Source organism: Rhagoletis zephyria, unplaced genomic scaffold (genome assembly GCF_001687245.7).
Source record: "Rhagoletis zephyria isolate East Lansing unplaced genomic scaffold, Rhagoletis_zephyria_1.1 Rzeph_scaffold_00050, whole genome shotgun sequence".
Lineage (NCBI taxonomy): Eukaryota > Metazoa > Arthropoda > Insecta > Diptera > Tephritidae > Rhagoletis > Rhagoletis zephyria.
This window is the reverse complement of record NW_016157134.1, coordinates 111,562-125,847: the sequence shown is the minus strand read 5'-3', so window position 1 is coordinate 125,847 and position 14,286 is coordinate 111,562. Positions and strand designations below refer to the sequence as shown.

Here is a 14,286-nt window from a genome sequence, read left to right as displayed (position 1 = left end):
ACAGCTGATTCTGTCAGAATCACAAAGAGCGGATTAGCGGTACCGCGATTGGCGCAATCTCTATTTCTCTCAATCGTGGGAAACGAAAGTGAGGCTGGCTTCCAAAACGTATCAATACAATGTTTGGAAACTGTTATACTGCGGTATTCAAACTGTTTGTATATGCAGAGTTGCGACACATTGCAACCATATACATTGCATATTTTAAATACTCAATATAATAATGAACAATTTTTATGAATTTTCCATTTTTAAAACACCAATGGTAACCAATAACAAACGAAGCATCAACTTTGTTTCTGATGCGCTGATTGCGCTAGCGATGCGTTTCGAATTATTTTCGGATGCGTTTTGGAAAAGTATACATCGTCAACATTTTGTAGTTCGACGTTATTGAACGTTATACTTTGTACGTATGCAAAGCAATTGACGTTTTAGAAGTCAGCCTGTGTTTTGCCTGCCTTAAATCCAATCATACCGTAAATAAATGTTTTTCAAAGAAATGCTGTGGAATCAATAATTGTAAAAAATACCACAATCGTTTATTACACTCGATTCATACTGATTCCCGTGAGTCATCGACCAGTGATCGAGTAAGAGGGGAGGTGCCCCATGAAAAGGTTAGTTGCCACGTTCGTAGAAATGCAAATGAGGTTTTATTTCAAATCATGCCCGTTAAGTTAATGAATCGCGAGAAAGAGGTTGTTGTGTTCGATGTCACCATGCTGGATTGGAGTATTGCAAAAGACCTTGGCCTAAGTGGAACGAAAGAGCACCTGGATCTATCTTGGCTTAATGGTCATTCCGTAAAAGAACCTACCGAAGTGGTTGAGCTAGGTATTAGCGACACCGCGTCACATGCAAAACAATTAAAGATATCGAAAGTATATTTGAACAAAAATTTGATTCTGCCAAAGCAGTCATTTAATAAGAACGAAGTTCTGGGAGTCAATCCAAGTTTTGATGACGTACTTTTGGATAGTTATTCTGACGTCCAGCTCAAAATGATAATTATCATAAGGCTAATGCCTTACGCATGCATTTTTGCCAATGCCAATTGAAGTTCCTCGAATGTCGGCCATAAACGGGCCCGCAATTGTTAAAACGCGTTTGGGCTGGGTAATTTTTGGCCCTACTGGAGAATGCTCCACGGCGAAGAGAAGTGTACTACACGCTCATCGTATTGAACACAACGACGATAGTGAAATGAACGAGATTATGCGCCAATATTTTGAAATAGAGACATGCGGTGTCAAAGCTAAGGCGAGGCCATTGAAGTCAAAAGCAGATGACAGAGCACTGAAAATATTAAACGATACAATCAAGCTAAAAGGTGAGGAAGAAGAATAGTAATCCCGTGTACGCGAAACAATATGATGCAAAAATAAGGGTGTTAGCGCAGTTACTTGCTTGTTAAACGTATTGATGCTCTATTTGTACCTTAATGTCGTAACGTAATAATTGTTATCGAGTTTTATAAATTTGTAAAACGACCACATCACTAGTGAAATATAAAAAGCTCATTCGTGATCTGGCGTTGAAGTGAAAGAAGCACACAAAAGTGAAATAAAGCACCACGCCTTGGAAAGCGTTTACAGCAAAGGCTTGCTTTTATTTCGTTCCTTGCCGGATCGCGTCTCAACAACATCCTTTATTTCACTTTTTGCCAAAGAAAAATAGCAAGTGACGTGCGTGAATAGGAGTACACACGTGGAGTAGAATTGCGCAGCCGACTAAGTAAAAAGTGTGCACCGGAAGTATTAAGTGTGCATCGGCTACATTGGGTCCTGCATCAGCATTTTTAAGATTGTAAAAACGAAACTAAATTGTGCACGAGCGTTGGATTGCGGTCCGCGGTAGTATAAGGGTGTACCAGCCGACTTAATTCGCATTCGGAGTATTAAAACGCGCACCAGGAGTATTAAAGCGGTACACGGTCGGAGCGCATCAAGCGAAGGGCACACTGGGGCCATCAGCAAGATCCTGTGGAGTGGCGCGTAGACCAAGAAGGCGTACGGAGTATCAAGCAAACAAGCGAGAGGAGATTTGGTAAGTGCTTATGAGAGATTGATTTGGGTATGGGGCTCGTTAGTCGGTTAGTAGGTCCATAAGTAGGCAAAACCACGTAACCTCCAAAAAATTAAAAAGGCGGGAAAAGCACCGCGTAGCCATTTTTTCTTTATTGAAACACGCGCCGAGCAACCATTTTTAAATATGCCAGTAACACGTTCGGGCACAAGTACGGATAATAGTGCGAGAGAAGGAGACGGCGATAACTACGACGAACTTGAAGCAACCGTAGTCGAGCAGATTCCAACGAATCAAACCGTGCAGCCGTCGGTAGAAACAAGACTAGCGGAAATTTTGCAGCAGGTTCAAAACCTACAGGAGGAACTGAGACAGACTAGGCAGGTGCAAGCAAACACGGTCGGCGCAGGGGATAGCTATGGAATTATTACAGCTGCCTCCAGTGAAACGGGCCGCTCTCAAACCATATCGCAAGTGGGTGCAATACGGAAACTACGATTTGCCGGAATTCGACGGCCGTCCAGAGGACTGGCCAATGTTTAAGGAAACATTCATAATGACTACAACGGAGTACCAGTACAGTGACACGCAGAACATGATGCGCTTACAGAAAGCAATCAAAGGCAAAGCAAGGGAGACGATCGAGTGTTTACTAATACACAGCAGAAACGTGAAGCAAATCATCAAAACTTTAGAAGAACGCTATGGGAAGCCGGAGCTGCTGGTGAAGAGTCAATTAAAGAAGATACGAAGTGTGGCACCAATCTCCGAAAATCATATCGACCAGTCAGTGATGTTCGCGACGAAGGTTCAAAATTTATCCTCCTTTCTTCAGGCTGCTGATTGTGAGTATCATTTGTCAAACCCTACGTTGATGGAAGAGTTGCTGATTAAACTGCCTATGCAAAGGCGTATTGAGTGGGCACGACATGCCTCTACGATTGTACCGCGACCAACGATATGCCACTTTAGCGACTGGCTACAAGAATTATCCAAAATTGTGAATTCAGCCTGTGTGTACTCGAGCTTGGAACCGCGCCAACCAAGAACAGAAGGGCGCCCAAGAGGGCTGCCGAGTGCCCTCAATCCTGCGGACTTTGGGACACGCCCTAGAGATCGTAAGCGCGAATCTTTTTGGTTAACCGGACCGAAATTCCTCAAAGAAGAAGATAAAAAACTGGCCACCGAACGTAATATGCGACGGTACCAATGTGGAACTTCGAAATAAATTTACGTTTCTTTTAATACAAATTGATACCAATTTTTTAAAGAAATCTTCATGTTTTTTGAAACTTAAGAGAGTAGTCAGCTGGACACTGAGTTTTGTGAAAAACTGCCGTACCACGGAAGGAATGCGAGCTTATGGGAACTTAAAGGTAAACGAGCTTGAACGAGCTGAAATGTTTATCGTCCGAGCGGTGCAAATGGAAGCCTTCCCGGATGAATATCATTCCCTGCAGGCAGGCGATAAGATAGAGAAGGGCAGCGCGCTTTGGAACCTGAGTCCCATCATGGACGATGACGGCGTAATGAGAATTGGCGGTCGAATAGACGCAGCAACCACGGTTCCGACCTGGACGAGACGCCCCGCGATCTTACCTAACAAATGTCATGTAACAGAAATTATAGTTGACTATTTTCATCGAATTTGGAGACATCAGAATGAGTCGACGATAATCGCCGAAATTCGTCGTAAGTATTGGATGCCGCGCATAAGAACGGAAGTACGTCGCGCCGCTGCGAGATGTCAAGTATGCCTCAAGGAGAAAGCCGTTCCTCGACCGCCACAGATGGGACAACTACCAGCAGACCGGCTTACACCATTTGTTAGGCCTTTTACCTACACAGGATTAGATTACATGGGCCCGTTTACGANCGAGTCGACGATAATCGCCGAAATTCGTCATAAGTATTGGATGCCGCGCATAAGAACGGAAGTACGTCGCGCCGCTGCGAGATGTCAAGTATGCCTCAAGGAGAAAGCCGTTCCTCGACCGCCACAGATGGGACAACTACCAGCAGACCGGCTTACACCATTTGTTAGGCCTTTTACCTACACAGGATTAGATTACATGGGCCCGTTTACGATAACCATCGGTCGGCGTAGCGAAAAGCGCTGGATCGCTTTATTCACTTGCCTTACTACACGGGCGATACACTTGGAATTGGCGAAGGACTTGACTACTGATACTTGCCTGATGTGTNTTCTCTTTATTCACTTCCCTTACTACACGGGCGATACACTTGGAATTGGCGAAGGACTTGACTACTGATACTTGCCTGATGTGTTTGAGAAATTTTATGTGCCGACGTGGTATTCCTGTGCGTATTCGGTCGGATAATGGTACGAACTTTGTCGGCGCTGACAGAGAATTGAAGCGGCAATTGAAGGAGTTTAATGACGGTAAGATAGCCGATGCACTTGTAAACAAGAATGTAGAGTGGGTATTCAACTGTCCCTCAAATCCCCACGCTGGTGGCTGCTGGGAGCGTCTAGTGCGGAGCGTTAAGCGAGCTATGGGGCACGCACTATATAATGAAAACCTACATGAGCACAGCCTTTACCATCTCATGTGCGAGGCGGAAAACATCGTAAATTCGAGGCCTCTGACTCACATCCCGTTNTGGGCACGCATTATATAATGAAAACCTACATGAGCACAGCCTTTACCATCTCATGTGCGAGGCGGAAAACATTGTAAATTCGAGGCCTCTGACTCACATCCCGTTGGACACCGCCACTGACGAACCTCTAACCCCAAACCATTTTCTTATAGGTACACCAAACTCCGAGCAAACACCGCACCCGCAGGAAGAGAAGTTCCAGGCCACACGTAAGCAATGGCGAAAAGTTCAACAAACGCAGTATCGATTTTGGAAGAAGTGGGTTAACGAATACCTGCCTGACCTCGTCCGAAGAACCAAATGGTACCAACCGGTAGAGCCCCTAGCAGTAGGAGACCTCGTACTCGTATGCGACAGTAGCCAGCATCGATCCAGATGGCTCATGGGACGCCTGGTGAAGGTATTCCCGGGAAAAGATGGTCAAGTGAGATCTGCAGAAGTCCAGACGAAGACGGGCACATTTAAGCGGCCGGCCTGCATCTTAGCTAAGCTGGAGTTGGGTAAATCTGGTTAGATTTACGGGGGAGGGGCTGTTAGCGCAGTTACTTGCTTGTTAAACGTATTGATGCTCTATTTGTACCTTAATGTCGTAACGTAATAATTGTTATCGAGTTTTATAAATTTGTAAAACGACCACATCACTAGTGAAATATAAAAAGCTCATTCGTGATCTGGCGTTGAAGTGAAAGAAGCACACAAAAGTGAAATAAAGCACCACAGGAGCTTTGGCAGCCTCCTCTTCACTTAGTTTACTGGCGTACCCTTTCGCCACATACCCTGCTATAATCGTCGCATATGCTTTTTTCAAATCGTCGTCGCGTTTAAATTTTCTCTCTAGTGCGTAAAATCTCTTTTCTGCCATCTCCCTACTTGCCGGCAACTCTATGTTATCATCCTTCCACAATAAACACGTTTCAAATTGGTTTCCGTTGCGCTTTGTATTCTCCTGCAACAGTTTCTTTGCCCTCACAATATCTTCGGCTTCAATCACCTGTTTCACAACACCTACGCCCATGCTTTCGTTGATTATGTAATCATGGATGAGGTCCTCCAGCTGAGAAGTTTCGCCCGCTTCACTCACTCGCGCAAACATTGTATGATAACGCGCCTGGTTCAATGGACGTCGCCCTGCTCCGTAGATTACCCATCCGAGTTTTGTCAGCACCACCGCATAACCTCTGCTACCGTCGTGAGCCGTTCGTCGTGGTACTCCAAGATACGCATTGTCCAATCCTATTAGAAGTTCGGGCACAGCGCCAGAGTACTCGCGTAGTGGCAGATGTTGATCCTTATAATGAAGGTCCGACAGACTTATCGACTGCATTGGCAATTGGAGATTTGAAACCGTACACACGTTTCGCATACTAAACTTCTTGCTACCTCGCTCAATACCGGAAATCTCTACATCTACCCTACAAGAAGGTTCAGTGACAGTTGTGCTGCCAAACCATTGCAACGTTAGACTATCGCTGTACCCCTTAAGCCCAAGGCGAGTTGCTAAGGCACGGTTGATTAGTGATATAGCAGACCCTTCGTCGAAAAACGCATAAGTTTTGATTTCCCTCGAATTGGCATACAATATAACTGGTACAATTTTAAACAACAATTTCGATGCTTTGTTAGACGGGATAGTGTTCGTAAAAACTTGATGTATTCCCTCCGGTGAAACGGGTTGTAGCTGCACGGCTTGTTGCTGCTGCTGTGCTACGTGATTCGATGCTTGCCGTGACGATTGTTGCCTGTGCGATACCTCGCGTATACGTTCTATTCCATTACGCTCGTGAAGAAGGGTATGCCACCGTTTTGTGCAATGCTCATCACCACATTCGTGTTGTTCACGACAAACGCTGCTACGGTGATTGCCTTTCAGACAATTAAAGCAAAGTCTCCTTCGACGAACTAAACGCCACCTCTCTCCTTGATCCATGTCTAAAAATCTTTTACACTTACTAAGTGCGTGCCTCTCTGCACACGCTTCGCATTTACCTCGCCACGAACTTTCACTATTGACCTCGTTTGTGTGGAAAAATCTTGGGCGCCCTTCTGTTCTTGGTTGGCGCGGTTCCAAGCTCGAGTACACACAGGCTGAATTCACAATTTTGGATAATTCTTGTAGCCAGTCGCTAAAGTGGCATATCGTTGGTCGCGGTACAATCGTAGAGGCATGTCGTGCCCACTCAATACGCCTTTGCATAGGCAGTTTAATCAGCAACTCTTCCATCAACGTAGGGTTTGACAAATGATACTCACAATCAGCAGCCTGAAGAAAGGAGGATAAATTTTGAACCTTCGTCGCGAACATCACTGACTGGTCGATATGATTTTCGGAGATTGGTGCCACACTTCGTATCTTCTTTAATTGACTCTTCACCAGCAGCTCCGGCTTCCCATAGCGTTCTTCTAAAGTTTTGATGATGAACTAAGTGAAGAGGAGGCTGCACCAACAAAGGGAATTAATAGATAAAAAGTATGCAAGACACTTAAACGCATCAGAAGAAGCTACGCGTTCAAATTTAACATTTTATTTGCCTCATTTCTCTGTTGTTAATCCGAATAAACCAGGATTGCGACTAGTTTTTGACGCCGCGGCTAAAGTGCAAGGGATGTCACTGAATGATGCTCTTTTACCTGGACCAGATATAAAGCAACCTCTTATTGACGTGCTATTCAAATTCCGCAAAGCTCCGATTGCGGTCACGGGAGATATTGCGGAAATGTTATTGCAAATAGAAATTAGAAAGATTGATCAGGATTGTCAGCGTTTTTTGTGGCGGTCGAACGAGGATCAACCCATTTCTCATTTTGTCATGCAGCGTATGGTTTTCGGAGCAACATGTTCGCCAACAATTGCTCAGTTCGTGAAAAACTACAACGCTAAAAGGTATGCTGACTCGAAGCAAAGAGCAGTTCAAGCCATTACAAAACACCACTACGTCGATGATTATGTAGACTGCTTCCAATCAGAGGAAGAAGTTATCGCAACTGTGCAAGACGTAATAAACATTCATGCTGAGGCAGGATTTAATCTGCGAAAAATTTTATCGAATTCGAAACAAGTCAACGAAATTTTTGGTGGAAATGGATCAGCCGTCACAAAGAACGTATCACCGGACAACTCTGAGCGGATCTTAGGCATGCAGTGGGATAACCATAACGATGAGTTTTAAATTTGATCTGAAGTTTAACAAAGTTCTGAAAGAAATATTGCAACTTCAGCGGAAACCAACCAAAAGAGAGATGTTGAGCATCATAATGTCCGTTTTTGATCCCCTCTGTTTGCTGGGGAATTTAACAATTATCGCCAAAGTGTTCATGCAGACGTTCTGGAAAAGGAAAGTGGCATGGGACGACGAACTGCCTGAGGAGCTTTGTGGCCGGTGGGTGTCGTGGCTAGGAGTAGCAGCTACATATATTCTGTGATGCTAGTGAGTCTGCAACGGCGGTGGTGGCTTACTGGAGAATTGAGGCTCCAGAGGGGGTGAAACTAGCTTTTGCTGCCGGAAAGTCAAACTGCGCACCAGCAATATATGTATCGATGCCACGGTTGGAACTGCAAGCAGCGGTATTCGCTGTTCGACTTAGGTGCCACATTTTAAAATGCTGCGAAGTCGACGTTGAAAATATTGTTATGTGGACAGATTCGACTTCGGTGGTGAAATGGATTAACTCCGATACATATAAGTACCAGCAGTTTGTTGCCAATCGGTTGGCCGAAATTTTGGAATCGTCACATGCAGCCGAATGGAGATGGGTTCCTGGTACGCTCAACCCTGCTGATGATGGAACGAGATGCATCCAATATGACCCAGATGGACGTTGGAAAAATGGTCCAAATGTCCTAATGTAGCCTCCAAGTAACTGAGCAAGAGCTCCGTACCAAGTATATTGGAATCGCTCATCGTAAGTGTTGCCAGCTCTATGATATTTCACGCTTTTCAAATTACGCTCGACTCAAAAGGACGATCGCCTGGGTGAGAAGGTATGTTTTTAACCTGAAAATGAAAATTAACCAGCAGCCGTTAAAAAAGGATGAGCTTACCGTAAATGAAGAGGGCGCTGAGAACCTGCTTATAAAATGCACCCAACGATACGCTTTCTGCGAAGAGTACCGGCAGATGCGCGGTGGTCACCCTGTTAATGCAAGTAATGCGTTGAAAATGTTATGCCCGTTTATTGATGAAGATGGCCTCATTAGGTGTAGTGGACGTATCGTAAATGCGCCAAATTTACCTGTGCAAATGAAATGGCCCGTCATATTACCCAAGAATCATAATTTCACTAGATTGTTCGTGGAAATGTATCATAAGCGTTTTCATCACATTTACAATCAGGTCACAATCAACGAAATACGACGTAAATACTGGGTTCCATCTTTGCGAGTATTGATCAATAGCGTGAGGGCCGGATGTAATACCTGCAAAGTACGAATAGCGACACCACTTCAGCCTACCATGGCGCCATTGCCAGTCGATAGGGTCACCTCATTTGTTCGCCCATTCTCATACACCGGACTTGATTATTTTGGGCCTGTGCAAGTCACAGTAGCGCGTCGAAAAGAGAAAAGGTGGATCGCGCTCTTCACTTGTTTAAACGTCCGAGCGGTACACTTGGAAATCGCGGCAGACCTGAGTAGCGATGCGTGCATAGTTTGCATAAGGAACTTCATAAACCGGTGTGGTGTTCCGGTACAAATCCGTAGCGATTTTGTGTGTATAGCGAAGGAGCTAGGTAATGATGTAACTTTTTTGGACCATAATGCTATAACTGCCGCCCTCGCACCGATGGGTGTTAAGTGGAAATATAATACGCCAGCTGATCCCAGCGCGGGAGGAGCATGGGAGAGACTTGTGCAGTCGGTGAAACGAGCCTTGAATTCCATGCTGAAGGAGCATGCTCCCAAACTAGAAACGCTCCTGCCTGTGACACCGAGCGAGCCCGAACCACTTACTCCAAATGATTTTTTACTTGGTTCTACTAACTCAACGCAAACACCTGCGCTATATGAACATCGTTTGTGCTCACTCCGGAAGCAATGGCGTTTGCTGCAAAATATGAAAAATCACTTTTGGAAACGTTGGGTGAGCGAGTATTTGCCCGAGCTGACTCGTCGAACCAAATGGAATAGCCCATCAAAGCCGATAAGCACCGGGAGTCTTGTCCTTATTTGTGAAGCAGACCTCCCGGACGCATCGGTCCGGATGGAGTCGCCAGATCAGCAGAAGTGAATACGAGCAGCGGAGTACTAAAGCTACCAATTTCAAAATTAGCGGTGTTAGATGTCGAAGAGGACTCTGGTGAACGTTCCCGTGGTCGGGAGACGATTCACGGGGGAGGTGATGTGGGAAACTAACCTCAAGCATTTAAAGTGGTTTATTCTAAAGTACCTAATAATGCAACCGTGTGCCTTCCTTATTGCATTGTTTCTTTTGTCCTTTCGTTCTTTGTACATAACTGTAACAGTAAAATCAAATGTTAAGATAAATTGTCTTCATTCGCAAATATTTCCTTAAAGTGAACGGGAGGCCTTGGTCAAGTAAGTTTTATATACTGTATGTTGGCATTAATAGAAACTAAGTTTTATTGTAATACTACTTTAGAGAATAAACTCTACCACCACGGATATACGATTAAATAAGCAACTTAAGGAGTTTGATTCTAAAAAGGCTTCCCGCAGTGAAATATTGGCGTTTCAGTTACAACCGTAACAATATACTTTTTAGCTGCCTGCTATGTGACTTTATGATAGTGCTAACTAGTTTTTACTTCCAGAAATGTTCCCGCCGAACATTGAACGTTCACTTTCCTTTTTCCTGCCATGGAGGCAACATGAGATTGAGTTTGTTTACAAATAAAACATAAACAACATCAGCTGGTGTGTCTTCTTCATCCGGTTTTTGCAAGTGATGGCTAATGGGCCTGAGGACACTAGCCTGCTCAGTCGGACTGAGCAGTCCACCACTCGAACGCACACTTAGGGTTCTAACGATACTATCGATATTGAGTAAGTATCGATCCTTAGGGTATAAAAATGAGTACTTTAATACTCGATACCTTATTTGGTGATTTTACTCGATACTTTGCAAAGTATTCGTAGTATCGAATACTTTTTAAAAAACACACTTTAAATTTTTTCTTCCATTGCTTTCTTTTTGGGTATGCAGTTTTGTAACCTATTCAAATTTACGTGTAGCCAAATTATTACGTGTAGCCTACTACCGTTGACTTTTAATTCAAATTTGCACATTATTATACTAAAATTGAAAATGCATACCCAAAAAGATTAAAAAAATGTTTTAATAAAAATTGAAATTCGTGAAAGTATATATATATATATATATATATATATATATATGTATGTATGTATGTACATTTAACATAAAAATTACTTCCAACGTGAAAGTAAGTTCTGCAATGGAATAAAAATCAAATATTTTAAATTCATATTGTTTTATTTTCAGGAAATAACTAGATATTAGATTGAAGAATAAAATATTTTAAGTATCCCAAAAAACGTATTTTAATGAGTCCGATACTGAGTAATATCGATAGTTTTTCCCTGATACTTTTAGGGTATCGATACCATGAGCTCGATGCCAGAATGAGTACTCAGTATCGATACCAAAGTCTGAAATTTCGAGCCCTACGCACACTGGATTGGGCAGTCGGCCGAAAACAGGTTTCAGTTTTGTATACATGAGCTACGTATGATTGTGTTAGTGCATGTGGCACATGCAAACAAAACGAAATAGAAAACATGTTGTCTATGTGTGCGTGTCAGTCCACCGTCAATCCGCGATTTTCGCGGACTGAAATGAGCGAGGCAAACTCGAACTCTCTTCCCCCTTTTATCCACACAAAACCGGTTTTAGCCGGACTGAGCAGTCCAGTGTGCGGAGGCCCAATTTCCTGTTCGTTTACTTTTTCCTCTCTTTGGGAGAGAAATTTCGCTTACGCTCTTGATTTTGATTGTTGGCTAATTTTGTTATCGAACACAACTAGTATCATGGAAAAGCGATTGGTAATTTGGTAATTTATTTTTCAATTTGGTAATTTTTCGATTCGGTCCTATATGTCACAAATGTAGCTCAATACAGGGTTTGATTACACTTCAAGAAGTGGACCGTAAGCGTTTCCTTTTATAGCAATACCAGGTAAACTGAAAGTTTCGCAACGCGAGAAGTTGTTCGAGCATTCCTTGGTCCCCACTTACTACAAAATGCTTGAAAGTGGCTATTGGTATATCTACAGTGTCCTTTCCTGGAAGGTTTAGGGAGGGCGTACCTTTCCTTGTCAGTTGGCCAGCTTTGAAATAGCTATTAATATTCCGGTGTACCCCGGCAACCATATGAGTAAAATTCTATGTAAATATGTATCTCGTTCAAAAAGCTACGGAACTCCGTGGGGGCTTCCTTTTGTCTACACGTGAGAATTAAGCTTTCAAGACTGCCTTCAAGCGTCGAATTTGTGAGATATTTTCGGTCACTTGTTGACATGTGTATGTATGTATATTGGCCATAACTGGACAAATGTTGATTTTAAAGTGATCCAAAGTTTGATACAGTATATTTTGCTTTGCTGCCTCTATGCTTAAGTGCACATTTAAGATACCTACCCCAAAATGCGCATCAAAAGCATTATTTTTAACATTTATAAGGAAACTGCTCCGATAGATGCATTCAACATACCTGCACATTGGCGATACCTGCCTTAAAAATTGTGCGACTAGTATCAATTATCAATGAAAGTATTACGTTTACCTGCACTGGCCCTACAATTACCTAATTTTACAACCTTTTATTTATTTTGCTCATCTCGCAGAACAACGAAAATGGCTATCAATTTATGTAGTTATATAGATAATTAGATAACATTCGGTAAAAATTTCGCTTGCAGTAATTTCTACGTGGTAAGTGCTCCGCCAATATTTGGTTTCATAGGGATTCGGATACCTTCCTCATTGAAGTAGTAAAGAAAATTCGCTTAAGTGCCTTTTTCGGTTACGTGCACAAGTTTTTCGTGCAAAGAAGGATGTGCAGCTAAGCAAAATATACTGTATTTATTCGTATAATTACGGTCATCCGAGTGGCCCCTTAAAAAAGTCCAATGGGGCCATGTCGGGATGTTCTCAGTGACCGAACGACATCCCCTCTACGGCAAATTATGCGCCTGCTAATCCTCTGTTGGAGGAGGAATGGTCACAATCAGGAAAAGAGGATCAATCCATGTCTACACGTATGGATCAAAGCTCGAAAAAGAGTTGGTGGTGCGGTGTCGGAACAGTTGGGCATATCGTTTAGCTTCCGCCTTTCTGCAGTGTTTTTCAGACGGCTATCTCAAAGGCCGCATCAGTGGTAGTGTGATACCATTCCTAGTCATGACTGCCGCCCAACTTAACCTAACCTAATAATCTGTGGCAATGAACCGTATCCATGATACTGAATAATCAGATGCCTTCAGTTGTTTTGTGACATGAGCTTTGTATGGATGGAAATGTATATCCAAATGCAAAATATAACATTTTCAGCCATAGGACGGTACCATGTTCTTAAAATGACGCGCAATCGGCAAATTGGTTTCTTGAGCCACACTTAGTTTTAAAATCCTCACCAAGCTTTTCTGGTGTTGTGGCTTTCAGCGATCACGCAGATATAAAATTTATGGGCTTGTTCGAGTTGCAATCACAACCGCAGTGTTGTGCGAATTATTAAAGTATCACGTTCTGTGTGAATCTCTAGCAACATATTATCGTTGCGCAGTTGCAACAATGTTGCCATTTTTCATCAGTATGGCAGTAATGCTGGTTGCCTGAAAATCTTGGTGTCTTCGAATATATGTACATATGTACAGACTAAATTCCTGCGCAATTCCATTTAAAGGGCCTAACGAGACATCCGATCGCCGCGCAAATACTTTCCCTCCTTTACTCTCATCGTTCGGGGCAAGTGTGAGTAAGCATAAACCAGTTTCTGCAAGCGTACGTAAACTACCGATCAATAGCAAGACGCGTAGAGTATTTACTTTGCCTTCCGCAACTACTGCGAGTAAAAGGTATTTGACAGTAGAGTACTCTACTGGTAGTACTTGAGTATTTTCGAAGAAAACATACATTTGTGGCAAGAATGATAGAAGAATTTTCTGGATCGCGCATTTGTGGTATCTGAATAAAANTCACTGCAGCAAAACCAAGTTGTGGGGAAAACCCTGACGATATGCGTACAATTGAAACCATGGGTTTGAAGATAGCAAATTGATGTGAAAGTTTCAATTTCATATTAAATATATTTATGTATGCATGTACATATGTACATATGTAAAAATGTAATTTCGATTTAAAAAAATCGCATAAAGTTTTTCTTTCACCATTCAATTCATTCTAATTTTAGTATTTATTAAAAAAAATCAATGATATTCAAAAACTATCTTGCATTTGGTTTTACTCAATACCAATTTAAGCTGTCGCAGTGTTATCAAAAAAAAAAAAAAGTTATCAATAGGTAGGTTCAGAAGGCGCAGCAGTTGAGCGCAACCGTTGCTAAACAAAAATCAGTGATCGTTATGCGTCTTTTGAACGACTTCATACATTAGCTGTCAAATTCAACTCTCAAAGGTACACACCAACATGTTGTCTCAAAT

At 42.8% G+C, this 14,286-nt stretch overlaps 2 protein-coding genes across 3 annotated transcripts in view; both read left to right on the top strand.

Annotated features, from left to right (window-relative positions):
* Positions 1 to 1,755: 1,755 nt before the first annotated feature.
* Positions 1,756 to 3,256, top strand: LOC108368182 (uncharacterized). The gene is made up of 2 exons (XM_017622973.1): positions 1,756 to 2,496; positions 2,528 to 3,256. Exons 1-2 carry the CDS (start codon positions 2,215 to 2,217, stop codon positions 3,254 to 3,256), a joined length of 1,011 nt encoding a protein of 336 aa, XP_017478462.1. The 5' UTR covers positions 1,756 to 2,214.
* Positions 3,114 to 14,286, top strand: part of LOC108368277 (uncharacterized) — a 16,524-nt gene continuing 5,351 nt past the window's right edge. The window contains exons 1-4 of one of the 2 annotated variants that reach the window (XM_017623119.1): positions 3,114 to 3,724; positions 3,938 to 4,202; positions 4,288 to 4,561; positions 4,668 to 5,205. In XM_017623119.1, coding sequence (XP_017478608.1) covers positions 3,381 to 3,724; positions 3,938 to 4,202; positions 4,288 to 4,561; positions 4,668 to 5,167 — 1,383 coding nt within the window. In that variant the 5' untranslated portion in view covers positions 3,114 to 3,380 and the 3' untranslated portion in view covers positions 5,168 to 5,205. Of the gene's footprint in view, positions 3,725 to 3,937; positions 4,203 to 4,287; positions 4,645 to 4,667; positions 5,206 to 14,286 lie in introns of both variants that reach the window. The other variant, XM_017623113.1, reaches the window with a different exon arrangement.